Raw genomic sequence first — 27,613 nt, 5'->3', positions numbered from 1 at the left:
ATTACAAAAGGAAAAAAATATTTAAGCTTTTCCGAGTGGGTATGACAAACAAAAACAACGAAAGCGACCCGACTATTTGCTTTGCTCCAGTGCCGGGACGGAGGGGATTCCAAAGAGATGAAACGAATGCAGTTCATTAAACTCATGCAAATAAATAATGAGCAAATAGCATTCAAAATAATTACGATAAATGCAGGCGTTTTTGATTCTTGCGAATATCACGCCAAGAACTGCATCGGCTCCCCCTCCAATAATATTTCTCGGGGCATTCTGGGAACTTCGGTGCATTGCCATTTGGGAATTTCTGGGTTGAAGGGCGCACACTTGAATTCGGACACGGTCGAGGGGCATGATTTTCCTTTCTTTCATTTTCATCTCATCTCATCCCATCTCATTTCTTTTTCTACCCTCGGGCTTGTTATTGTCTGAGGCTGGCGACAATGGATGCTCCACGCGGTGGCAGGTTCAAGGTGCACACGCCGATGAATAAGCCGGCCAAGAGGAATATTGAGTGACATATTCATAAGTAGAGTACGAAAATAAAGTGCTACACTTTGCCAATAACGAGCTATGGCACAGAGTAAAAGTTCAATGAAAATGCAAATGTATATCTTTCGGAAAAAATAAAACCATTTTAAAAGGCATGTCTGCATAAATGTCTGTTTAAATTCTCTTTCAGAAAAGTATGGCATGGAGCTATGTAACTCTTTTAAATAACTGCTAGAAAAATCAACATTTTCACGCCCAAGTACAGTCGGCACCAAAACTACTACTGTGTGTAACCGGATCTTTTCAAGGTAAAATCGCCCACAGGGCTAATGCCCCACAAAACCGAACTTGGCCGCTACAAAACCCAACCCAATTTCAGCCACGCGTCAAAGTTTGCCTTTATTATGAAGAGCAGCATGAAAATTCGCACAAAATAATTAAATACGCCAAGAGTTTTATACTCGGACATGTGATTATTGCGGCTTCAGGTTTGTTATTGTTGCGGCTATATAATCAATATTAGCGATAAATATTCATAAAGGCCAAGAAAACAGGCAGCGGGCTATAAAAATGTTTGCCTAACCATTTAGCAGGGCTACATTTTTTGTGTTTTTCTCTACGCATGTTGCCACAATTTGTGCTGCTCTCCCTGTACTAAATTGTTTTTGTTGTATTTATTATTGCGGGTGGGAGAAATATGGCAGTATTTTTTTATTGTTTGATTTGTTGGCCAAAAATAACATGCGTCAATTGAATGTGCAAATAAATTTTACCCCACACCTCGGCTACTTCGCTGCTGATCAATTGAAGCCACACGAGGCGAGTGTGCTCATCCGTGTAGATTATCTTCTCGATTGATCGAGTTCCATGTGGCAGGGAAAAGCGAAATTTATGTGACACAGCGACGATAATGTATTTGGACAAATGGGAAACATTTTCCGCCAAGCTCTTTTTGAATGACTGATTGACCTGGCCTTGGAGTGCAATACGTATACGCACTGTTGCACACACAAGCTGCTCAATTTTATTGCCAAGCAGCTCCGGGCAATTGATTTGTATCCTTAGAATTTCCCCCATTTTGCATATCCTCGGCACGATAGCCAGGGAAGTGAATTTCATTTTTTTGTTGGCCTTGGTCGATTTGCATTTTGTTTGCCCCCGACACTTGAAAGCGATTATTCAGAGTCAATTTCTGATGTGATTTTCGGATGGCATTCAGCGACCTCCATAAATGTCAAAAGGTGAGCTAGAAAACCTGAATAAACTGAAACTGACTTTCAGCTTTTGGACAGTTGATAAGCTAATAGCATTTGACAATAGCATTTGCGGGCCGGGCCTTTGGCAAATGTGCAGTGTTTCATGTTTGATTAGCCCCGGTTTGCTGGGAATAGCAAAACCAGATTTACGGGCCATTTTTAATATGACAATTTACCCCGGGAAAAGCCAATCAAGAAGCCAGCCGACAATGGCTGCGGCAGACATCGTATCAACTGGAAAAAGGGCTGACATGAAGCCACATCGCTCCGTGATGCGATTATGTGGAGCCTCGGGGACTGGGGGCATGGCACTGGTTGAGCTTTCAACTTTTGCCTTGGCCATGCACTGAACTGAAATAAAATTGTTATACACTAAGAAAAATTTAGTAAATAAGAAGGAGATATATGGAATGTTCAGAATACATAGATTTGTCTTAAGTTTGTTAAAAATAGCTCCCACAAAATACAACTATATCTCAATAAAAAACCCTAACTATAGTTTATTTTAAATTTATGTAAACTCTATTTTTTTCTACGTTTCATTGCCATTGACAGGATCCTTTGATGACAAATGCCAAGCCGAGTTCGGGGGCAAACAAAGAATGCAGCACAATTGGGCATCAATCATGCGCAAAATTGATTAGTTCAACTTTTTGCCACCCCAGATCCGTCCGCTCATCTGCCGGGGGAAATATTTGTGCGCATTTGACACGCTTCATTTTTATTAACGAGCTGGTGGGCCAACAACCAGAGAGAGATGCAACAACGGGCTGGAAAGGAGTATTGAATGTCAAAGCGAATGCGTAACTGAGACGATGCTAGAAAGTGTTAAGGCCACGAGCCAAGTTTTAATTTCCGCTCAAACGCAATATAGCAAAGCGGGTAAATAACTTTGCAATGCTTTGTGCGTGAGGCATACACTTCAGCGCCACGGGACACTGACTTCAATTCATAAAAGCCAGCTAAAACGCATCTAGAAACCAGCTGGGATGAATGCTCAAAATACTCAAAAGTCATTTCCGTTTAGCTTCTAAAAAATAAAGACAAGTCTTGTCATGCCCTCACGATTCACTTTAGTTGAAACGGTTATATTTTTGCGAGCTCCGCAGCGGAAATGCACTCGAATCTGCGCACGGATTTCCGGCAGGGAGATGTCTCCATTGATTAATGGTAAAGCGATTGCTCGGCAAAATTGCATCAAGGCGTTGAACGGCGGAAACTGAATTTCCTTGGGGACCGCGTAAATGAATGCAATTGGCAGCTGCTTGGATGCACACATTCCTTTTCCTCACTTGAGTTTACGGCTTTGTTTACACGCAGAAAGGATGCCAGGTTCTCTCCACCCAACCTACATAATTTATAGCCCCACAATACGCTCAGAATCTGGGCTATCTGACTCTGGCCAAAAATTACTCGCCAAAGTGTACGTTAAAGTTTTATATGTCACTCATACGCCCTGGTGTACTTTCCGATGCCAGGCACAGGCACTCTCCCGACTTCTGACAACATTTTCTTCGCCATTTTTTCAAATTTTTGGCTTGTGAAAAAAATACATGTGGAAAAAGTCTCTACGCAGCCACTTGACAGGAAATGCGCATATCGAGAGAAAACTTTTGCTTCGTTGTTGCCTTTTGTTAATTTAGTGGAAAATAACTTTCTGGCATGGACAAGTGAGTGGAGAGCTAGCTGGCAGCTAAGTGGTTTTTGCGGTTCGCCAGGCGTTTGATTAAAATTTAGCAACGCAAAAGCTGCAAAGGCTGCGAAAGCTGCACCTAATTGCATTATAGTTATGTTCGGATGGAGTTGAAAACCATGCTCCGGCCAAGTCTTCTCGCCATTATCCTTAATTACGGCTAATAGGTGTTACTCTCTGGGGTGTCTAGACATGAAAATTGTTCACCTGCCAAGGGTGTGTTTGCTTATTACTTGGCCGGGATAAACACCTCGTTTATTTGTCTTTCGCGTTTAGAATTTTGCGCGCTGTTGGCTTGTTATTTCTGCGGCAACAGCGCGTTGTAAATTATAACACCCATACGCCGTGTGGACCCTGCTATCTGTCATTGGCAGTCCCGTCGTCAGACCGGATGATTAGTTAACACGTGTGGGCGAGATCCTTGGCTCTGACATCAACGGTTTACATGTGATTATGCAGTTGCCCACGGCCAACCAGAGTCAGCCACGTGTACGCCGCTCCACTCATCTTGTGCGGGTTTTAAACCGTGCTCCTCGAACACGTGAGTTGGAATAACACGCTTAGCGCCAGCTGACGTACTTTATTTCTTCAAATAAATATTTTAGGGTGTATGCGTTCGCGTTTTCCCCAGTAAAGAAGCAGAAGCAGAAGCAGCAGAAAAAAAAATATATAAATATGAAACGACACAGCAATGAAAATTAATGTGCATATTTTCATGACAGCCAACAATTTGCATATCAAGTGCCACAGAAAAAATGTCACAGTTTGAGGATGTATTTTCACATTTTGTAAATAAGAATTCAAAATGTTTTATTGTTTCTTTTCATATGCATATCAATGCTGATAGACATTCTTAGGGCTGGTGCCCTAAGCTTTAACCGAAGCCGGGCTCTAATCGAGTTACAAATGAAAATTAAATAGCGAATAAATAAAATTTGATTGTGCTTTCTCCTCCTCTGCTGACCTGGATCAGATTTTTTATCTGGGCACCCAGTTCTACGGTCCGATAAAATGGGAAACGAAAAGCACAAACTGCTGAACAAGGACGAACGACTAACCGAAAAAAATACAAGAGTTTCCTGTGGAAACACAAAACAGTTAAAAACAAAAATAATGCCCGCAGTCATGCAAAAATTTTATTGCCTTTGTGTTGAGTCAAAAAGTGAGTGAGGGTAAGAGCTTCCGACCGAGTCAGGACTTTTGAGGAGGCCACTTTTCGACGGGGGGAACTTTGTTTATTCGGCATCAACCAACGGCAACAAATAAGCCAACTCGCCATAACAAGAACACTGACTTTGGCCGTAAAAAATACAGCCACACCACATCCAGCCAGCCATACCACATCCTGTAAGAGATTTCAGTTTAGTTGGGGTCCCTGCTGAATAATTTTTGGGCTTTCAGTTGACAGAGCACTACTCCAAAATAAAAAAATTCCACAAGGCATTTGCCCCTTCCGAGCCACGCCCTGGAACAAGACCAGGACAAGGATTTTATTTAAGTAATTATGCATAGATAAAAATGTCGGAGGAAAGCCAAAGCAACAACGCGGAAATGGGTTTCACCTTTGTTACCCCCAGACAGCTCATGCATATGTATATATTCTACGTGTGTGTTTAACTAAGGATGTGTGCGGTAAGGACTTTATAAGTGTTTGCTAGTTTTCGTCACTAGCAAGGCTGCACCATGCCAGTACTCTAGTTTTATTTCGAGGTGGAGGCTGAAATATTACTTCAAATTTGTCAAAAAGACTTAGTTCATATTCTATGTAGGACTTCATTTTTTTAAAGGTATTTAAACGGGTGTTAAGAAATGTATTTTGTCATCGTAAATACCCAAACTTATACAAAGTTTAATAAAGAAAACAAACTGTATAGGTACTTTTCTATCTAACTTTTTAAAAGTCTTGCAGAGTACCCTTGGCCACTTTAGTGTTCGGATTCCTTGGAACCCTCAAGTAAAGCCAACACTGACCCCTGGAACTTCAAAAAAGCACGTTCGCATCCAGATTCACATAGAGGACTCGCACGCACATGGCCTGCATTTATCTGCCTCTTGTGCAGTGCAGTTTGGAAAACGTGGCCAAAAAACAAAAAAGAGTGTCGAAAGAAAAGCAAACCCATTTGCCAGCGACAAAGTGTCCGCGTAATGTTGTTAGAAGCTGGCCTTTCTCCAGTGTCTGAACACCCCCGCTGACCGCCTTCGCCCCACCTTTTATCTGTCACCTTCTGGCACTCAGTCCGCACCACAGAAACCTTCAGAGCCCGCCTCATCGCACTTGTTGTCCTGGTAGTTTGTTTTAGTCTTTGTGCAGGGACAAAAGCGTTTTGGTCGAGTGTGACAGTAGCATATTTTTCCTCAGCGCCATCATCCTGGGGCATGCATTTAAGCAAGAAACCCAGAGGTCTGGCATTTCACCTTCGCTGAAATATATGCGGGATGGCACAGATGCCAGACGCGTCCAAGCTAAGCGGATAAAAGGGTTTTTATTTTCGGCTTTAAGGATTCGCTAAGAATAAGACTGCAGGCCAGAAAAATCCGTGTCACTATTTGACAAAACAAAAAGGTAGAAATGAGGAAAATATCTGTGGCTTAGAAGCCTAAATGTGATAGGAGTACTCCATAGTTTTTAGAGGAGCAGGAAAACGTAGGAATCCTAAGCATCCTCTAAAAAGCACTCTTTTTAATAATTTAATTTAAAACACATACCGAAAATTTGAGTATATCTATTTAGTAAAGAACAGTAATAGCATTTTTGAATTGATTCCTGAACCCGGAAATCCAATTTGATTACTTCACTTTTATCTAAATGCTTCATTTTAGTTTTTTTCAATTTCCAATTTATCTAACTGTGTAAAAAATAACTTTGGCTATGCAAATCCAACTGATAGAGCGAGGACACTCGTCTTGCGCGAGTAATAAACAATTTGCGCCAGCGGGGTCTAATGCAATTTCTTCTAGCATTGAGCTGTGGGCGGGATGGGTGCTTGGTGGATGAGAGCTTGCACATAATTGCATTTCATTGTGAGTCTCATTCCCAGCTCCGTTCCAGGGTTTAGCCTTGAGGGCCACCTATCCCCGCCACCCTCAGACTTCGTGCACTTAATCAAATTGAGCGCCCCGACAAATGTCAGTGAACCTTGAGGAGCGAGAGTGTTGGCCATGCAATTATATTCCACAGTTGTCCACACAGTTGGCATAAGGTTCAAGAACAGCAGCTTGGCATGAACTTGGCGATTGTCAGGACATTCGCCTGGGCGTCGTAAAAAGGAAAAAGAATCCTACAAGCAAACAAAAAAGAAACAGGAGTAAGCCCAACACGACAACATCACGTACCCAGTGCTCGGGGTGTAAACTAGTTTAGTTTGGAAATTGCAGGTCCAGATGGGACTGCATCCTGGAGACCCACCTGCAGTACCAAATCGCCATAAGCTTGGAGCACTGCCTGGACTTGGACCTGTGACTGGACCTGGAACGGTCGTGTCGACGCTAAAATTTACATTTCCTGCTGCCAGTAGCGCAGACCATAAAATAATTTGTTTAATTCCATTAGTGCGCCCCGTCTACGTGCTCGGCATTCAAAATGCCACCGCACGACGGCCAATGGCCGGAGGGATGGGTGGTTGCTCAGCCGGTGGTTGGGCGGTGATTCACCACCCACTGACCGTGGACAGGGCGAGATCACGCAGCTGGCCAGCCGGGAGGGGGCATTGAAAATTTGTGCCAATTAGAGGCGCCTTGTTTCTGGTCTACAGGCTCCATGGGGTGTCGTGACATCGCCAGACGCTAGACGGCTCTGTAAATCAAATGTTTTTCTCTCCCCAGACTTTTCATTACGTTATCAATTTGCTGGTGGGTGTTTACACTAGAGAAAACTTGGTATTTTAGTCCAAAATAAAAAATTGTGTTGATAAAAAAACATCAGTTATTTCAATGAAACGCAATAAAATGTACTAATCAAGGTTGGTAGGATTTTATTGGGAAAAAACTGTGCAGTTTGTAAATCCTATAAATTATTGAACGTCAAGTATACCCTTTCTTTGCTGTAACTTTTTCTACAAAGTGCGTTCGCTGTATATATCCGTCTAATGAATTTTTAATGCACTCTCTCCTTGCACTTTCAATCGTGCCGTGTTTGCTTAGTTGTCAGGTTCGATTGATGTTCAGCGACCCGGGGGCATGAGTTGGTGGCAGAGTGTCACCAAGGCGGGGCAGGGCTGGCGCTGGGGCTGGAGGAGTGGCGGGTTCAGGTCACAGGAAGAGCAGCTGGTGTCGCTGTGATAGGGTTGTGTAAGCCAAAGTGACACAATTGGAATGCGCGTGGACATATCGCAGGTGTTGTACGGATTAGCATTGAAAAATAACCCCGCTGTCAGCATGGGGAAAAAAACGGAGAAAAGGCTCATAGAAATTGATTGAAACCAAAAGCCAGGATAACAAGACCCAAACAAGACATAACAACCAATGTGATGTAATCCAAATAAGCAATATAAATAGTCCCTTCCTTACATTATCAAAAGAATGAATAAAATTTAATAGATGACTTCAAGTGTGGGCAGTCGGCACGGCAATTTACTTAGCCAAAACGTGATCTATCCGAGCACTTTCATTAGTTATTCCCCGGCGACACATTAGCCCGCATTATTCATACCCAATGACTGAGCAAAATCAACGACTCTGGGTCTCTGAGTTATGGCCATAAATATATTTTGTGCGCCTATATTCATTCCACCTACCAGCCCGAAAACTTTGCCTGCCACATTTCGCGTGTCAACGAATCGTGGCAAATAGTCGGAGACATTCGCCAGGAATGGTTATCCATATGCAGTTGCTTCATGTCTTAATTTCCGTACACGACATCCCGGTTATATCATACGTAAATATAGCTCATTTTGCACAAGGCTATAATATCAATAATATTGCTGCATGTGGCCTACCCCTTTTCCAGAAGCGGTTATTTTCCAGGAAGTCTCCAGGTGACTTTTTGCTTGTGTGTGTGTTTGATAACTATAAAAAATAAATGAAACTGGGTGGAGACCCGGCGCACACACAAAATGTATATATATGTGTGGCTATATGGTTCACCTGCATTCTATTCCATTTTGCTTTTAGCTTTTCGCTTTTCACGCCTTTACTCCAGTGACGAGGATATCGATTTTCCAGTTAAACCGACGCCATTTTTAATGGCTTTCATTACTTGCGCTGGTCTTGTCTTTTACTTTTAGCCTGGCCTTCTGCCTTAATTTCCGCCTTTGTTATTCTGGCATTGCCTTTGCTGCGTGAGTTGATTAAAAAGCGGTTTCCATTTTTACGCCATCCATTTGGGCTGTCCAAATATCGCTGTGAATTTAATTGCGTGCCGAATAATATGCGGGCCAGTGGAGTTATTAAATATGTCACGTTCTTGTATGCACCCTCTAATGGAGTTAAAGGGATGGGCAAATGGCCGGACAAAGGCGGCTTAATAATGCATGCCCGGCCGTTTGGCCATTTGACTGCCAGGGAAGTAAAACCCAGACATTACGCATACGCCCCATGTAACGATAAACCGCTAACGGGTCACAAAGAGGCGGCAGGACCACAGCAGCCATTGCCCTTTGCAGTTACCGGTGCACTGATCAAAATTTAGGTTTATCTAACTACACTTTAAGTTTAAAATTTTTATATTTTTAATATAAATGTTTCTAAAATTAAAATCATATTAAATCACCAAAAGAGGAAACGATACTATTTTTATATGAATTTTTCGCAACGACAATTTCTAATACTAAACTAAGATTAAATCCCCGTTCATATAACACTACATTCCATTCAAATTCCTATGGAAACACGTGTGTTTCTGAGTGTATCGAAGTAGAAAACATTTCCTGCTAGAGAAGGACTGCCTAGAGCCAAGAAACCATGGAGCGCCGCCTCTGAAATCTGACTATGAACCAGAGGGCATTCGTCATTAAATATTTACACTTTCATAAATGTGTGAGTGCATTCAGAGGTCCTTAAATATTTTATGGCCCGGCAGCAACCGGTGAAGGTGAAGGCCCCACAACAAAAAAGGAAAAGAGCTGGCGGAGAGGACAAGCTCTAAAAAAAATCCATACAAGCGTGAAAATCGCAGCAACAACCAATGCAATGTTTGTCCAAGCTGCCCCCCCAAGGGGACTTTTCCTATCATATTTATACATTTCTGTTTCATATTTTTGGCTCATTAAAAGGCAGCCCAAAAAAGGTACAGGGCACAAAGAAGTTCACAGTCCAAATTGTCGCAAAGTGACAGCTTAACACAAAGCCAAAAGACTGAGAGCCCTCAATAAGGGAATATTTTAAGGTGTGGGTATTCGGCATTTTGTTTTCTTGTTTATAAGTTCATCTCGCCGAAGTGTCCCTTTATGAGTTTCTGTACATGTTCTGTCTGGTCTGGCAAGTTAGTCCAAGTGGAAAAATATTTTAATGTAATTATGCGGGAAAAAACATAAAGTTATTGCAATTTATTGCGCACACACTGAATAAACAAGTATCTGATTTTCAAAAGAAACAATTCCGTAGAAATGCGAAATATTGGCTTAATTTATCGATGACCTTTTAACTATCCAGCTGTTTAATCTTATTATTGACCATTGACCAGAGATTTAATTACTGAATTCCGACTTTGGAATTACTCTTGCAACTGATGTAATGAATGAATTTGCATACCGCACCGCAACTGATTGCGAAAACTTTTAGGGCCATTAAGTGCAATTGTAATTATTGTTTGGCAAGATGTAAGCTTATCGCCTTCTCGGTTGAATAATTTGTCGTTTATAATGTGTTCATTTGGAGCTATTAAACGGTACGGGTAATAGGCCAATAAAAATACATGCGACAATTTTCGACTAATGTTAACCATAAAAGCTGGCCAGAATACAAACAAAAACACAAACAGAGGAGCACCAACACATGCGTGTATATTCAGAAACGCTAATTAAAATATACAAGCCGCAAACAGCAGCCAGCGGCGCAGCAGCCACGAGGCCCACAATGCGTCAAATGTGGCGTATACGTAATGTACAATTAAACACACAAAACGCAAAGGACTTTCTGTAAGGGAGGATGGGAGCTTCTTCGTTTCGCTCGTGCGTTTGCCTAATTGAATGTAAGCTGCCACAAGAACAATAAAAAAGAACACGAAAAACTGGCACTAAAAGACAACATTAAGCAGCCGCCCCCTTGCCTCCAGTCTGTATCGTCTGGCTTTGCTGATCCTGGAAAATCATTCAAATTACTCACAAGACATGACCGCCGCCAAACGGCGCTATAAAATTGCATTGTCCTTGTTTTTAGTTTGATGCCACATCACGTAATGGTAATGTTTGTCTTTCGGGCGACCCAAAGCAACCAAACACAGAAACGCCCGAGCTCCGGGAAGGCAGTAAGTTAAATTAAAATTTCATGGCGTCCCCGTGTTTGTGGAGTCACTTTCATCTCATTGGCTCCTGCTGTCTCTTTGGTAATCAAATCAGCGACAGTTTGCTGTGCGAAGGGAATGCCTTGCCTCGGAATAAATCTGCTTAAGCAGATTGTCTGCAATTCCCGGCAGCTTATCAGATTATCAGGTGAGGAATTTTCTGAGAGTTGTAATTGGAGGCACTTTAATGTTTCTCAAAGCGGTTTTCGTCTGTACAATTATCTATTAATGAGCTAAATGGTAAACTCGAGTCAATCGTTCTGTATAATACACACATTAATACATTTCTTGTTCTAAGAACTTTTTCTAAGGATTATTATTCATGCTAAAACTTAGAAAGCAAACGCAAAGACTGTCATAGCTCATCGAAACGCATGGTGATCCCGATTAAAAATAAATGATAACAATATGAAAATGTTGCTTATTATTTTAAATTGATTTATGGTATAATTCACTTTGCTGTATTTTATTCAAAATCCAAAACAATTCAAATTATTTTAAACATATCTGTTTACGACGCAACCGCTATACCGCATAGATTTACACTCATTAAAATTCGATGGAAACTTTTATAAAATCACTTTCAGGCATACACCAAATAAATAATAATAAATGGACACCTAGAAATACAGGCTTATTTGTATGCACAGTTTGCTTTTTAATAATTGAGCTGCCCCGAAACAAAGTTCTTTTCATTCCAACTTCGGTGGGAAGCCAGCAAGCTACATTATTGGACTAAATTAAATATTTTGCGGCACACAACTCATTTCTGCCATTTCGTTAAAGTTTTCACGCTGTACAGGTGGGGCAGTAAAATCATTGAAGCCAAAAAATAAAAGAACAGAAGTTGCACATTACTCACACAATTAATTAGTTGCAATTATTCGGAGGACGATAAGTTTCTGTGTTTCACATTGCGATGTCGCTACACTTGATGGCTTATTTTGAAACTCTATTAATTGATCGTTAATTACTGGAACAGTTCGGAATGCACTTCTTGGATTGACGATGATCGATATGCAAATGAACCAACAAGTCGGCGGCAACAGATTCGAAACTTCAAAACTGCAATGCATCGAAAGCCGAAACCGAAATCGAACGCGAAGCCGCCTCGGATCGTGCCGAGTGGCTAACGAATGGACCCGAATGGAGGTCCTGGAACGAGGACAGCGCTGGTTTCCCTTTTTTTCCTGCCGGCCTGGTTGCCATATCGACGCCTCGGGACTCGAATATCGAGAATCGAGAATCGGGACTCGGGTCCCTTTGGCTTGAAGCTCGGTTTGTGCGACTGGCTTCGACTGTTGCCTTCAGAGTTCGTTGGGAAACTGTTTCGTCCTGGCCATTTTTTTCCTTTAGCCAGCCTTTCGGTCTGGTCCTGGCCAACTTCCTGCGCACAAGTTTGAGTTGCAAGCTCCTTCCGTTCGATAAAACGGGTGTAAACACAACATAAATGTGCCGTCTCTTTTGGTTGGTTTTTTTGTTATTATTATTTTGACAGTTTCCGTTCGAGTGATGTAAGTTTTCGACACTTGTTGTTAGTATCTGGGGACGAAACTTTGTCTTTGAGGACATGCTAATGAAAGCGGAAAACTTTCGGCTGCTCCAAGGACTCTGTTGTGGTGGAACTTTTGAAAATTTGAAGAAAACCTATTGATTGCACATCGATTTTCGTGGAGAAACAGTAAAGTTACAGGAAAAGACAAAAGACAGGCATCAACTTGAGAACTTTGATGTCATTCAAAATCTTTTGGGCTTACACTTGGCGCGGTTAAAAGACTATGGCTACCAAAGACTACCACAACACTAAAAAACGTGTAGCCACCCAACACAACACAACAACCCCTCGAACACAGGACCTCCCCCAATTCACCCCACAAGGACTTTGGAACAAGTTTGAGCCGATTTCAAACAGGTTGGCTGTTGCCGCAACATTTTTGGTGAGGTCCTTAGCGGAAACTTCCGCAGACTGGGAGTATTTGGGTAGATATATGGATGGGTTTGTGGGTTAGGTAACGCTGCTTTTAATTGGGCCGGTGGAAGTGCAACGCGGCTTGTGGCATCACAACGACGACTATCACATGTCAGAGTTCACGTCGGTCATTAGCATCGACTTTTTAGAGCTCCTTTAAACAGGGCGGCCCATTCGAAAAGGTCAGTTGGCCACAATCGAATCTCTAGGGGGGATATCTTAAAAGTCTCGATTTCAGTTTTTACTCTCTTCTTTTCCCGATACTAAACTAGGTACTTTTTATCTTAACGAAGCCAGGTCAAGCACCCTTTGGGCAGAAAGATGAGGATATCAGATTACCCAGCAGCCAGGCAGTTAAGTTGTTAACCTGTTCTCTTTAATGTCGATCTGAAACAGCCACAAAATTCAGACATCACTGGACAGGAAACTCATTAATTTTGATAGATGGACTCAAGTCGAAGGCAGCTCAGCCACCAAAAGCTGAGGACACCCACAAGCGGAACTTAAGAAAGAGGGCTTAAGGTATTAATCCCTTTACTGGAAACTCAAGATCAAGGGAAGATCATTACACTGACCAATGGAGCCAGAGTCCCGTCTCCATTCCGGATCCAGACATCAACGTCATCTCTGCTTCCGATCTGTCTACCCTGGGGCATAGGTGGGATGTTTTTTTGGCTTCCTGAAGCGTCAATTACACATCGTGTCTGGCGGATCTCCTGAGAGCAGCAGATGTTCCTCTGCGAGATCACTATCCATCTCAGGTTACCCCAGACAAACTCCTTTTTTTTGGGTCATCTTTTTTCTCTTCCTTGCCGCCCAGCATTGCAACAAACCCTTTGAAATAAAAATGCAATGCAATGGTAATACCCTTCACCATCAACAAGGATATCGGATGAAACACGTTCCACCCAACATACCACCCCCCACCAGTCCACCACCTACTCCCATTTAGATAAGGAAGAGTTATTGCTCTGGTTGGGTGCAGAAATTCCCCAGTATTATGGTTGATGCGAGTGCCCAAATTTAAAATGCTGCTTTCTTGGAAAACATTTTAAATTCTGTGGTTTTCAGTTTCCATTAAAAAGGTATATTTGTTGTCATCCACAGGAGTTGGGAGTTCCACTTTTAAGAAGGAAGTTGTTGTCAATAGAAATAGAAGCAAACAAAAATAAGTGCTTACAATTTAAATACCATAAAAGGTGATTTGTATGCAATGTGCAAAGTATTTTCGGTTGTGGGGCTTTAACACTATAAAAACTGAACTAGTAAAACAGTAATATTTTTTGGGAGGTGTTTAAAATAAACATATATTAATTTTTATTGAATTTTCTTTATGAAAATTTAAGTTTTCCCAAGAAAGGAAGCTTATATCTTATGTATTTTGGAAGGTAAGAACCTAAACCAAATTAAGATAACTCAATTATTTAATTTTAAGGCACTTAATTAGTTGAACAACTTTGGAATTTGTAGGCATAATTTATTTTCATAAATATTGAATTATTATTATTATTTTTTGTGTATTTTTTTCGTGTTAAGCATTTATTCCTGGCTAATAAGCGAATAGCAAACGTCAGAAGCGGGCCGCGCACGCGCTTTCAGCCTCATTTGGCATTCTGGCCAAGACCTGCGGCAATTCTCAACTCATTATGTATACGAGGGTACTGGGCGAGTATGTGACTAAGTCTTCGGTCTGGGCGTGCGAACCGCTCCAACTCACTTCGGGCATTATTATGATCCATCACGGAGACTGGGTGGGTGCGCACATCGTGGTCAGATTGCCAATTGCCATTTTTGGATGGATCCCCGGGGATACGTTGCCATGGGCCAGGGCCTACGTGATTCGCTGGACATCAACCATGAGCGATATAAAAATCGAAAATCGCCGGAAGAGGAAGGGCCGGCGTTTGGAAACATTCCAGTGAGCCCTACGATCAGGAAGTCCGTTGATCGGCGTCGTCGACCGGGTTCAGTGTCCGGTTTTTGTACTTGAAACCCAAATTACGCAGTTCCCGAAATAATTTTCAGCCCAGCCTCCCCACCAGTGGGTTTGTTATTTTTGGCATTTGGCGAAAGTACCGCTAGGCGGGCATCATGCAAGTGCGCAAGTGGGCCGTACTTCCAAAAACCCGCCCGTGATGTCACCAGACCGGCGGTTCAGCGGGTTTGTGTGTTCTTACACAGTAAAAAAAAGTAATTGGCTTTAATGAAAAAATATTTGATAAAATATAAAATTTTTATAAAAGGTTTATTGTGAGGTTTTCCTTTTTTATGAATATTGCCTTTTTTAATAAGTGTATTTCTAGATTTTCCGATCCGTTTAACACCTTATGTGAGGACTGTAAATAATCGTTAAAAATTAAAAACTTTGGTTTTCAAATTTGAAAATTTTCAAATTTTGCCAAATTTAATTTTTTTTAGCAATAAGTTTTCCTCAAAGTGTTGTACATTCACAACTCGGATTACTCCTCGAAATCTGATGATTAACACAAAAAACTCTCAGACAATTGATAAATGCTCACGTCACCAAAAAATGCAGCTTATCAGTCGGAAAGGGGCGTATTCATAAACGCAAAAGGCCAACACTCCTTTTTCTAATTATTATGTTTTTAATTTAAAACAAACGTAAAGAATGGTTCGAAAATAAATACTAAGAGTCACAGGCTTAATCATATTTAAATATTAATCTTTGTGGTCTACATTTATATTTCTTATATTCTGTATAAAGTCATCTCAAAGTTAATATGCCTTTTTAAAAAGAGGTAGTTTTTATAAATATTTAAAAATTTTTAATAAAGGTTAAAAATGGTTATACAAATTATGAAAAACAATAAAACCATTATACTCAAAAGTTAAATATTATAAAATTAACCTTAATATGCCAAATGGAAACTTCCCCCAGTAAATTCAATAAAAATTATCTGAACCAGTTTCATTTTAGGCCGTTAATCATCCTCGATCACCATTTAAGAATCAATAAAGAAGATAATTTATTGTGCGAAAACACGATTCACGAAAAGACAATGACTTCGAATGACATCACAGCGACTCTGCCTTATATAAGCAATCCCTTACGCACAAATCGTTTGTTTTTTTTTAACTTTAAACCTAAATATATTTCAAGTATTTGGGTTTTTAAGCAACTGAGATAACCGGTTAGTTATATAAAATGGAGGATATTCTATTTTAAGGATATTCTAAAAATAGCGAATCAATCAATCAATTGAATGAGGTGTGACTATGATTCATAAAAGTGACTCAAAAATCGTGATACTTAATGTTTTTCAACTTAATGTTTTTCATCGGAATATTTACATTGAAATGACTCCAGTCAACAAGTCTAATAATATACCTTTTGGTGATGCAGGTCAGTTTTTTTCAATTTGTCACACTTATTAGTTAAGTAGATTATCTCGAGCTAATTTTGTATGGCTTGTATGTAAATCCCTCGACAAATCTGGAAAACCCCATTCGTTAAAATGCGAGCACTTAGATGGCTCGTGTGGTTTCTTTTTCTTCAAATCTACCTACCAATAGGTCATGCCAAAATCTATAAGCGTAATATACGGAGAAAAACTCCTAAAGAACGAAGAACTTGGGGCGGCATGGCCACGAATACAGGACCAAACTTTGGAGGATGGCTTTTACGGATCCTTGACAGCAAAGGAGAGTTGGCCTGCGGCGGAGCCTACTACGCCCCCCTTTTAGTGATTACCTCTGCGAATTGCATTTACCCGCATCGTAACAACTTACATGGAGCCGCCGTGGAGGGGACAGCCTTTTCCAAATGCGACCACGAGATTTATTCCGAAATCGACACCGTTCACATTCCGGAAAAGTTCATATACCACAAAAGATTCATGGACGTGGCTGTGGTGCGTCTGAAGACTCCTATTAAAGGTAAACTCATCGAGTTTATCAAACTATGTACTGTGGATCTGGTTGCTGGAATGTCCATGAAAGTTTTTGGATGGGGCTTCGACAGTATGGAAGTTCAAAAGCCCACGACGGATCCCCGCAGTGGAAACGTTACCGTGGAGGCAAATCCCACTTGCCGCAAGAAGTTCGCAAAAACACTTCTCCTATCCAGCACTTCAGTGTGCGTTAATCAGCCTAAGAAGGCACATGAATGCCTTTATGACGGCGGTTGTCCCCTGATCTACGAAAACGAGCTTTGTGGTGTAGTCTCTGTAGGATCCCAGTGCCAAAATACCTCCTATCCCGGAATCTTTACCAACATCAAAAGGGTAGCTTCCTTTATCACCGATACGGAAGATGCTATTCGAATGGGAATTATACTGCGAACGGAACGAAAGAAAAACAAAGTTCCTAAAATATATTTTCCAAAAAAGAAACCGAAACCGAGACCTCCTCTATTGCAAATAACGAAAAAATATACAGGTGTTACCACGACGGAAAACATTTTGGACACAATAATATGCGAAGTTTCGCGGCCCATTAAAAAGGTGGGTACAATTTTTTTATTATATTTCTTCGCTCCTAAAAATCCTTGTTAAATTGTCTAGGTAACAGAGCCAATACCAAGCACTACAGAAGACTACAGTACAAAAGGGTCTAACACCGATCTTTAAGTAAACTTAAATTTTAATATAAAGAACAAGAAAATGGTAAAAATCCAAAAAATAATAAAAAAGTAAAAGACTTAGGTAAAAAACCAATTCGGAGTATGAGAAGACTTCCTAAATTTGATATTTATTCTACTGGTAAACGTATCAAGCGCATATTTTAGATATTTATTCTACTGGTAAACGTATCAAGCGCATAAAATTTTTATTGGTCACGCTAATATTATATTCCTGATACACATTCATAGATGTATATGAATACAATAACGCGAAAACTAAATGGGTAGTATAAAACAGACCGAGACCAATGGTGTACATTTTTCTTTTGCTTACGGTGGGTGCGACACTGTGGCTACTTCAAGCAGGGGGAAAGGTTTATCAGAATGATATCCGTTTCCGGACAAGAAAAAGCAGACGTACCTGGAAAGGTCCCGACGAAAATACGGGTCACAACTACGGTGGTTGGTTGATGCGGGTTGTAAACGCGGATGGTACCTCGATTTGTGGCGCTTCCTACTATGCTCCCTTGCTGCTGATCACCTCGGCAAACTGCATCCACCCCTACAGGTATAGTTTGGAAGGAACTAGTGTGGAGCCGACGGCGTTTCAAAATACTTGCGAGAACATTTTCGGACTGATTGATACCGTGTACACGCCGGACGAGTTCCAATATCTGGATCAGTACATGGACATCGCCGTTATCCGACTAAGGCGGCCCATTAAAGGAAAGCTGACCGAATTCATCCGATTGTGCAGCACTCCCATTACAGTGGGCATGGAAATGACCGCCTATGCCTGGGGCTTTGACTCCCTTAGCTTAATATTGCAGGCCTCAGACCCTAGAAACGGGTCCGTAACTGTGTTGGATCCCAAGTACTGTAACAAAATGTATGATAATCTGTTCAGAGTGTCTAAAACATCCTTTTGTGTGAAGCATCCCAAGAAACGTAGTAATTGCCGGTACGACGGCGGAGCACCTCTGACCTATGGCGCCGAATTATGTGGGGTTGTCTCCCACGGACCTCTATGCAGTGACACCAGTCAGCCCGGCATCTACACGGACATCAACTTGGTGTCCGACTTTATACGAGATGTGGAAAGTAAAATTGCGTCAGGGATATACGTCAGGAAACTCAAACCCATCATAGAAGATCAAGATCGAATGTTTCCGCCCAGACCGATTTCCTGTGAAGAAATGTGACTTGTATGTATGTATCTTCCCGTTGCATAAAAAATTTAATGTTTATATCAACTTATGCTGCATTTTGTATTTTAAAGATTTTTTCCGAAAAAGATCAATCGCTTAAGCAATTTTATATTTTCTCCTTCCTTTTTTTGTAGTTGCCCGTAACTTGGCTTTGGGTGTTATCGAGGTCCGTAAAAATTTACTTCGCGTCAACTCCCCAGATTTGATTTTTTGTTCAATGTCCTCAATGAATTTTTTGACCTTGTTGACGTCCGTGTAAAGGCCCGGCTGACTGGTGTCGGCGCACAGTGGTCCATGTGAAACGATTCCGCAAAGTTCCTTGCCATAGGTCAAGGGGCAACCACCGTCGTAGCGACATTCCTTTGGATCCCTTGGATGCGTCACACAGAAGGTAGTGGAAGACAGCTTAAAGTCACTCCCAAACTTTTTGGCGCAGGGATTACGATCTTCTACGGTGACAGATCCGTTTTTTGGTTCCGCGGATTGCGATCCCACATTTATGGAGTCAAAGCCCCAGGCATAGGCGACCATTCTCATTCCCACTTTAATAGGAGTGCTGCACAGACGAATGAATTCAGTAAGCTTGCCCTTGATGGGCTTCTTAAGCCGGATGACAGCCACATCCATGTACTGTCCTAGATACCGGAAATCATCAGGGGTGTAAACGGTGTCAATCAGTCCAAAAATGTTGTCGTCCGCATCATTCTCGTAAGCCGTCGGCTCCACACTGGTTCCCTCCAAACTATACCTATACGGGTGAATGCAATTTGCGGAGGCAATCAGCAATATGGGGGAATAGTAGGCAGCTCCACATATGGAGGAGGCATCAGAATTCACAACCCGAAGCAACCAGCCCCCGTAATTGTTTCCCGTATTCGCTTCAGCACCCTGCCAATACCGCTTCCATTTTGGAGTTTTCATCGTGATGTCGCGCGGATATCTCTTGCTCCACACCTGCATGGGCCAAAGATCCACTAAGGATAGGATAAAAAATATAACTATAACCGTTGTCATAGCTCTTTATACTGAGAGAGTTGGGACGTTACTTCGTGAAATAGGCAAGGAAAATTGGCGTGTCTTTTCATTTTAAGAAATTCTTTACTTATTCTGGACCTTCGCTTTGCTTTCAAAATAACTCTTTTAAATTAAAAATCACTGAAGGATTTAAAATAATATATATTTATGCATAACTTTTTTATGAAATCATTTAATTAAACTTCAAATTAGTTAATTCGATTTCTTTCTGAGCATGGTGCTTTTGGTCACTTTTGTTGTCGGGTTGGCCCGCAGCAAGTCTACTGGGGGATGTATCTGCCTTAAAAATCCGGACTTTATTTTTTTCTCGATGTCCAAAATAAACGCTTGGACCTTGTTAATATCGGTATAGACTCCCGGCTGGGAGGTATCGCTGCATAGCGGTCCATAGGAGACGATCCCGCATAACCTGTTGCCGTAGGTCAAAGGTGAGCCGCTGTCATAGCGGCAATCCGCAGGATTTTTGGGGTGCGTCACACAAAAGGATGTGTTCGAAAGCCTAAAACGCCCGCCGTACTTCTTATCGCAACTTTTCGGGTCTTCTACGGTCACGGTTCCATTTCTTGGGTCCGAACTCAGGGGTACAATATTAATGGAATCGAATCCCCAGGCGTAGGCTGTCATTTCCATGCCGGTCTTAATGGGAACATTGCAAAGCTGTATAAATTCGGTCAGTTTGCCCTTAATGGGATTTCTCAACCGAATTACAGCCACGTCCATGTATTGATTCAGGTAGCGGAAATCTTCCGGGGTGTACACGGTGTCTATTACTCCGAAGATGTTTTGGTCGTTTTCCTGCATTGCTGTTGGCTCCACACTGGCCCCCTCCAGACTATAGCGGTGTGGTTCGATGCAATTTGCGGAGGCGATCAGCAATATCGGAGCATAGTAGGCAGCTCCACAGATGGTCGACGCGTCCGAGTTCACGATCCGCATCAGCCATCCGCCGTAATTATCACCCGTGTTCGATGCAGGGCCACCCCAATTTCGTCGCCATTTCGGTGTGTTTTTATTAATGTTGCGCTGATAAACTTTGCTCCACGATTGTTGGGGCCACAGATGAACAATAATTAAGACACCGAGAAAGTTTGTCTTCATAGTAAAAAAGCTAAGTAAGTTCTGACAGTTGAAGTGGAAAGAATTAACGGACTCAGGTGTTTGGCATATTATAGGGTAATGAGCAAAAATATTAAAGAAAGTCTGGTCTAGTCTCGCCTAGTCTTTGACATTTATCCAACGAAATCATAAGAAACAAACACGAAAAAACAAGCCATTCGGTAATTATGATAAAGATATTCTATTATAAAACAAAGTTTATATAAATACAAAGTATTTCCATTACAAATATAGTGTATCCGTACTTCACACATCTTCGAAGCATTCTTTTAAAACTTTCATATTGATTCGTTCAGTCCAATTCATAGTAATTAGTTTTAAACCAAAAATAAAAAACAATTTAGTATAGTTGTTTCCATCGTAATGTGGTTTTCGCAAAGCTGGAGATTGTTCCTACTTGTTTTAGAAATTATGGCGTTGATGAAGCTGAGTGGCGGCAAAATTTACCCAAAAGATATAAGACGAAGGACCCCCAGACATCGCCGGATCTGGGGTGGCATGGACTCGAATACGGGTCCGAATTTTGGCGGTTGGCTCATCCAAATAATGGATAGTCAAGGAGAATTTATTTGCGAGGGTGCGTACTATGCTCCGCTATTAGTGATCACGTCCGCAAACTGCGTTTACCCGTACCGAAATAGCCTAGCGGGCGCCTCTGCGGAGGGTACAGCGTTCTCTAAGTGCGATCGGGAGATATATGCGGAAATCGATACCATTCACTTTCCAAAAAAATTTATCGAAAACAAACGTTTTATGGACATAGCTTTGGTGCGACTAAAGGCTCCACTTAAAGGCCGACTTACGGAGTTCATTAAATTGTGCACCACGTCCTTAGTACCCGAACAAAGCTTAATGGTTTTCGGCTGGGGGTTCGACAGCATGGAGGTCCGGAAGCCTTCGACGACTCCCCGAAATGGATCAGTAACCTTAATGCCGATCAAGTCATGCCGCCAAACTTTTGGAAAGGAGACGATGCTTTCCAGCACCTCGATGTGCATCAAACAGCCTCGAAATCCCAAGAAATGTCTCTACGATGGTGGGTGTCCTTTGATTTACAGAAACGAACTCTGCGGAGTAGTCTCCATTGGATCTCAGTGCCAAAACACATCCTATCCGGGTATTTACACCAGCATTTATGAAAAACAGGTGAAGGATTTTATTAGACAGACGGAAGAAGATATCAAGAATGGAACAATCTGGAGAACTTCGATAAACAGAAGTCTTATGGATGACGAAGAAGATGAACCAACCACAGTTGCGGCTATGAAGAAAGATACATCAAGTTCGACTACCCCGGATCCGTTCAAATCAATGGTCTGCTAAACAAAAATTCTGTTAAATAAATTTATTAATATTTAATATTTGTCAACATCAAATAAAAGATTTGTAAAAGAAAACATTGTATCCACACTTTATTCATTATAAATGCTTGTTTCTGAAACCTTGTTTTATAGCTTCAAAATTGATTCGTTCAGTCTAATTCATCCAAGTCCATACTTAATAATAGTATAGTTTAGTAGCTTTCTTCAAAATGTGGTTATCAAAACGCTAGACTCATCTGTTACTTCATCTGGGAATTTGCTCATTGAAATTTTTCAAAATGGATCCGTAACTGTTATAGGAGGCAAGAAAAGGATTATATGAATAAGGGGAAAATGTTGAGAACCTAACATAAGCCAGAAAATATTCCGATAAGAGGAAGGTCCGAAGTCGGGGCTCAATCTGTGTCAAAAACTAATAAGCCCTAATAATGTTGAAAAATCTAAATTATTTGGAATAATCCGTGAAATTAAACCTGGAACCACTTTATAAAGATTTCAATTCAGTAAAGTGATAGCGTCTTGATATCACTTGTCTTGAGTTCTCCAGATTTTCCATGCATTTTCTCAGAGGAAGACTACTTATTCTGTCAATTTTGTTGACAGGTGTTCGTGATGGCGGGTTCCTGGTGTCAAAACATTCGGTGAGGACAATCTACAATAATGGCTTCCAGATGACTGAAGGCGGAAATGTGGAATCCTGGATTCTGCGAATTATGAATGGTGGCACATTTGCTTGTGGGGCGTCATATTACAGTCCTCGTATCGCACTGACCTCAGCCAACTGCATTCACGCTTATAGGCATAGACTGGCCGAACTAAGCCTCAAGTTTTCATCAACGAACGAGGAGGATCCGGTGGATGAAGTGCGGATCTTAGCAGTATATGTGTCGAAGGATTGGCGCTGGACCGAAAACTATATGGACATTGCAGTGGTGAAGCTAAGCCACCACCTGCGTGAACATTTCAAAAACTTTGTGCAACTCTGCCGCAGGCCGTTGAACTCACACCATCGCCTCATGGTTGTGGGTTGTGACATTGGACCCGACGAAGACCTGCGCAGCGAACAAATCGAAATCCTCGGAAGGATGGAGTGTGAAGATCGGTATGGAAACTTTGTTCTCGGGGAGACTCTAGCTTGCGCCAAGGAGCTAATCAGAAGTCCAGGGTGCCTGTTTGATGCTGGTTGCCCTGTGACTTCTGACTCTCAGCTCTGCGGAATTGTGGCCCCTGGACCGGCCTGTAAGTCTAGGCTGCCCGGACTCTTTACGGATGTCTATGAGGTCAGGAGATTCATCTTTAAGGCAGTTCATATGGGAAAATTTCGAACCGCCAAAGTGGAGTCCTGGTTTTCAATATAAATAAAGCAGAATATTCTTATTGCTCGCCTTTGACATATTAATTAAAAACAAAAACTACATTAAATAAATACAATTTTTAAAAGAAAATATAACGCAACAAATATAATAAAATCTTAGACACCATGTTCCACACAAGGTGTGGAAAAGAGATTTTCATTTTAGGTTTCCAAATTATTTTAGTTGGCAATATTAATCAGCCGCATCCGTTGTAATTCTTAATTTTTATTTTTTAATTGATTTTTTTGCTGGAATTTAAACTGGTATTTTTGGCCACAATTCAAATTTGCCCGCTCAAGTTCTGTTAATTTTTAACAGAACTTTTCCACTGTTAAACATATAACATTAAGATTCCCGCACAAAAGCTTAAATCTGTTACTACCGCCACCTGTTGCTCGTTTTAAAATCTTTACAATAAAATTTCGAGAAAATCATTTAAAAATAACAAATTAGAAATTATAAAAATTACTGTTATCAATTATAATTAAAAATTCTTTATTATTTCGTTTAAGGTATTCCGTTCAAGAATCCGTTGAGTATTGGCAAAGATATGGCTATCGCTGGGGCCCATATTGTCCATCCTATGCCTTTTTCAAAGTTTTTCAAAAATCACCTAAAAATTTGACAAAAAATCTAAAAAATATTTTGTTCTTAGATTTTAATGCAGATTTATGGAGAATCGCTCCACAAATCGTTTAAGGTATTCCGCTCAAGAATCCGTTGCGTATTGGCAAAGATATGGCTATCGCTGGGGCCCATATTGTCCATCCTATGCCTTTTTCAAAGTATTGAAGGGGATCCCCTATAAAATTTGACAAAAAATCTAAAAATATTTTGTTCTTAGATTTTAATGCAGATTGATGGAGAATCGCTCCACAAATCGTTTAAGGTATTCCGCTCAAGATTCCGTTGAGTATTGGCAAAAATATGGCTATCGCTGGGGCCCATATTGTCCATCCTATGCCTCTTTCAAAGTTTTTCAAAGATCCCCTAAAAATTTGACAAAAAATCTAAAAAATATTTTGTTCTTAGATTTTAATGCAGATTGATGGAGAATCGCTCCACAAATCGTTTAAGGTATTCCGCTCAAGAATCCTTTGAGTATTGGCAAAGATATGGCTATCGCTAGGCGCCATATATTCCAGCCATGCATTTTTAGAGGTTTGAAGGGGATCCCCTAAAAATTTGACAAAAAATCTAAAAAATATTTTGTTCTTAGATTTTAATGAAGATTGATGGAAATTCGCTCCACAAATCGTTTAAGGTATTCTGTTCAAGAATCCGTTGCGTATTGGCAAAGATATAGCTATCGCTAGGCGCCATATATTCCAGCCATGCATTTTTAGAGGTTTGAAGGGGATCCCCTAAAAATTTGACAAAAAATCTAAAAAATATTTTGTTCTTAGATTTTAATGAAGATTGATGGAAATTCGCTCCACAAATCGTTTAAGGTATTCTGTTCAAGAATCCGTTGCGTATTGGCAAAGATATGGCTATCGCTGGGGCCCATATTGTCCATCCTATGCCTTTTTCAAAGTTTTGAAGGGGATCCCCTATAAAATTTGACAAAAAATCTAAAAAATATTTTGTTCTTAGATTTTAATGCAGATTGATGGAGAATCGCTCTACAAATCGTTTAAGGATGTAGTCTCATGTGTGAGGTTGAAAAAATCAATTTTTTTTTTTTTTATATTTTAATAGTATTGTTTATTATGAATGTACTGTTAAAGTTTCAAATAAAAATATCAAATAATGACAGAGATACAGCCCATAATCGGGAGCGCGCCTACACCGAAAAGTATGAGTTTCTCGGTAGCGTCTAAACTTTAAACGCGTTTTTCTCGAAACGACATTTTTGTGTGCGGCGCAGGTGATTCACAAAATTCTATGGTACCGATCTAGCTGAAATTTGGATATGTTGTTCTAAAAAGTAACACCTCTGTCCCGTACTAGAATCATTTATTTTTAATGATTAGTTTTTTTTTTATCATTAATTTAAGATAAATTTTTTTTAATTTTTTTTAATTTTTTGTTTTGTGAGTTCGCCATTTTGTTGTTTATTGATGAAAATATTTCATTCTAGTACGGGACAGAGCCATTAGCTTACAAAACAATAATCTATTCTAATTTTTTGTTTCGGATGACTCTAGCAGTCGAAATCACCTGCGCCAGGGACCTATCTTTTTTTTTTATATGCATACTTTGGCATGCTATAAAGTGTATTAAACTACACAAGAATAAATTAAACAAAATATTTTCAAATAGTTTATGATGCTTATAAAAACATATTTGAAAATTGAAACGATCGCAATTTTTTTTATTACAAAAAATTTTTTTTGAAATAACCTCTAAAAAGTAGGCCGGCACATGAGACTACATCCTTAAGGTATTCCGCTCAAGAATCCTTTGAGTATTGGCAAAGATATGGATATCGCTGGGGCCCATATTGTCCATCCTATGCCTTTTTCAAAGTTTTGAAGGGGATCCCCTATAAAATTTGACAAAAAATCTAAAAAATATTTTGTTCTTAGATTTTAATGCAGATTGATGGAAAATCGCTCCACAAATCGTTCAAAGTATTCCGCTCAAGAATCCTTTGAGTATTGGCAAAAATATGGCTATCGCTGGGGCCCATATTGTCCATCCTATGCCTTTTTCAAAGTTTTAAAAGGGATCCCCTATAAAATTTGACAAAAAATCTAAAAAATATTTTGTTCTTAGATTTTAATGCAGATTGATGGAGAATCGCTCTACAAATCGTTTAAGGTATTCCGCTCAAGAATCCTTTGAGTATTGGCAAAGATATGGCTATCGCTGGGGCCCATATTGTCCATCCTATGCCTTTTTCAAAGTTTTGAAGGGGATCCCCTATAAAATTTGACAAAAAATCTAAAAAATATTTTGTTCTTAGATTTTAATGCAGATTGATGGAGAATCGCTCCACAAATCGTTCAAAGTATTCCGCTCAAGAATCCTTTGAGTATTGGCAAAAATATGGCTATCGCTGGGGCCCATATTGTCCATCCTATGCCTTTTTCAAAGTTTTAAAAGGGATCCCCTATAAAATTTGACAAAAAATCTAAAAAATATTTTGTTCTTAGATTTTAATGCAGATTGATGGAGAATCGCTCTACAAATCGTTTAAGGTATTCCGCTCAAGAATCCTTTGAGTATTGGCAAAGATATGGCTATCGCTGGGGCCCATATTGTCCATCCTATGCCTTTTTCAAAGTTTTGAAGGGGATCCCCTATAAAATTTGACAAAAAATCTAAAAAATATTTTGTTCTTAGATTTTAATGCAGATTGATGGAGAATCGCTCCACAAATCGTTCAAAGTATTCCGCTCAAGAATCCTTTGAGTATTGGCAAAGATATGGCTATCGCTGGGGCCCATATTGTCCATCCTATGCCTTTTTCAAAGTTTTGAAGGGGATCCCCTATAAAATTTTACAAAAAATCTAAAAAATATTTTGTTCTTAGATTTTAATGCAGATTAATGGAGAATCGCTCCACAAATCGTTTAAGGTATTCCGCTCAAGAATCCTTTGAGTATTTGCAAAGATAAGGCTATCGCTGGGGCCCATATTGTCTATCCTATGCCTTTTTTATAGTTTTGAGGGGAATCCCCTAAAAATTTGACAAAAAGTCTAAAAAATATTTTGTTCTTAGATTTTAATGCAGATTGATGGAGAATCGCTCCACAAATCGTTCAAAGTATTCCGCTCAAGAATCCTTTGAGTATTGGCAAAAATATGGCTATCGCTGGGGCCCATATTGTCCATCCTATGCCTTTTTCAAAGTTTTAAAAGGGATCCCCTAAAAATTTTACAAAAAAAAATAAAAAATATTTTGTTCTTAGATTTTAATGCAGATGGATGGAGAATCGCTCCACAAATCGTTTAAGGTATTCCGCTCAAGAATCCTTTGAGTATTGGCAAAGATATGGCTATCGCTGGGGCCCATATTGTCCATCCTATGCCTTTTTCAAAGTTTTGAAGGGGATCCCCTATAAAATTTGACAAAAAATCTAAAAAATATTTTGTTCTTAGATTTTGATGCAGATTGATGGAGAATCGCTCCACAAATCGTTCAAAGTATTCCGCTCAAGAATCCTTTGAGTATTGGCAAAAATATGGCTATCGCTGGGGC

General features: G+C 40.4%; 6 protein-coding genes across 6 annotated transcripts; 4 read left to right on the top strand and 2 right to left on the bottom strand.

The window, feature by feature from the left end:
* Positions 1-16,306: 16,306 nt before the first annotated feature.
* On the top strand, positions 16,307-17,460 carry LOC108126484 (seminase-like). Its single transcript, XM_043211704.2, has 2 exons — positions 16,307-17,308; positions 17,369-17,460. Exons 1-2 carry the CDS (start codon positions 16,322-16,324, stop codon positions 17,432-17,434), a joined length of 1,053 nt encoding a protein of 350 aa, XP_043067639.2. The 5' UTR covers positions 16,307-16,321; the 3' UTR covers positions 17,435-17,460.
* A 275-nt stretch (positions 17,461-17,735) lies between these two features.
* Positions 17,736-18,629, top strand: LOC108126483 (seminase-like). Its single transcript, XM_017243088.2, has one exon. The coding sequence runs from the start codon at positions 17,736-17,738 to the stop codon at positions 18,627-18,629; it is 894 nt and encodes a 297-aa protein (XP_017098577.2).
* A 102-nt stretch (positions 18,630-18,731) lies between these two features.
* On the bottom strand, positions 18,732-19,649 carry LOC108126481 (seminase-like). Its single transcript, XM_017243087.2, has one exon. The coding sequence runs from the start codon at positions 19,647-19,649 to the stop codon at positions 18,732-18,734; it is 918 nt and encodes a 305-aa protein (XP_017098576.2).
* Positions 19,650-19,862: 213 nt separating this feature from the next.
* Positions 19,863-20,768, bottom strand: LOC108126480 (seminase-like). The gene has a single exon (XM_017243086.2). It carries the CDS (start codon positions 20,766-20,768, stop codon positions 19,863-19,865), a length of 906 nt encoding a protein of 301 aa, XP_017098575.2.
* Positions 20,769-21,126: 358 nt separating this feature from the next.
* Positions 21,127-22,266, top strand: LOC108126493 (seminase-like). The gene has a single exon (XM_017243098.3). The coding sequence runs from the start codon at positions 21,150-21,152 to the stop codon at positions 22,107-22,109; it is 960 nt and encodes a 319-aa protein (XP_017098587.2). The 5' UTR covers positions 21,127-21,149; the 3' UTR covers positions 22,110-22,266.
* Positions 22,267-22,603: 337 nt separating this feature from the next.
* LOC108126495 (seminase) lies at positions 22,604-23,577 on the top strand. Its single transcript, XM_043211703.2, has one exon. The coding sequence runs from the start codon at positions 22,663-22,665 to the stop codon at positions 23,464-23,466; it is 804 nt and encodes a 267-aa protein (XP_043067638.1). The 5' UTR covers positions 22,604-22,662; the 3' UTR covers positions 23,467-23,577.
* The last annotated feature ends 4,036 nt before the right edge of the window (positions 23,578-27,613 follow it).

Source organism: Drosophila bipectinata, chromosome 3R (assembly GCF_030179905.1).
Source record: "Drosophila bipectinata strain 14024-0381.07 chromosome 3R, DbipHiC1v2, whole genome shotgun sequence".
Classification (NCBI taxonomy): Eukaryota; Metazoa; Arthropoda; class Insecta; order Diptera; family Drosophilidae; genus Drosophila; species Drosophila bipectinata.
This window is presented reverse-complemented; position numbering and strand designations above follow the sequence as displayed.

Coding starts and splice junctions, on each gene's coding strand:
- LOC108126484 (XM_043211704.2), top strand. CDS start 16,322: ATGCGAGCACTTAGATGGCTCGTGTGGTTTCTTTTTCTTCAAATCTAC. Junction 17,309..17,368: donor TTTCGCGGCCCATTAAAAAG/GTGGGTACAATT, acceptor TAAATTGTCTAG/GTAACAGAGCCAATACCAAG.
- LOC108126483 (XM_017243088.2), top strand. CDS start 17,736: ATGGTGTACATTTTTCTTTTGCTTACGGTGGGTGCGACACTGTGGCTA.
- LOC108126495 (XM_043211703.2), top strand. CDS start 22,663: ATGCATTTTCTCAGAGGAAGACTACTTATTCTGTCAATTTTGTTGACA.
- LOC108126493 (XM_017243098.3), top strand. CDS start 21,150: ATGTGGTTTTCGCAAAGCTGGAGATTGTTCCTACTTGTTTTAGAAATT.
- LOC108126481 (XM_017243087.2), bottom strand. CDS start 19,649: ATGACAACGGTTATAGTTATATTTTTTATCCTATCCTTAGTGGATCTT.
- LOC108126480 (XM_017243086.2), bottom strand. CDS start 20,768: ATGAAGACAAACTTTCTCGGTGTCTTAATTATTGTTCATCTGTGGCCC.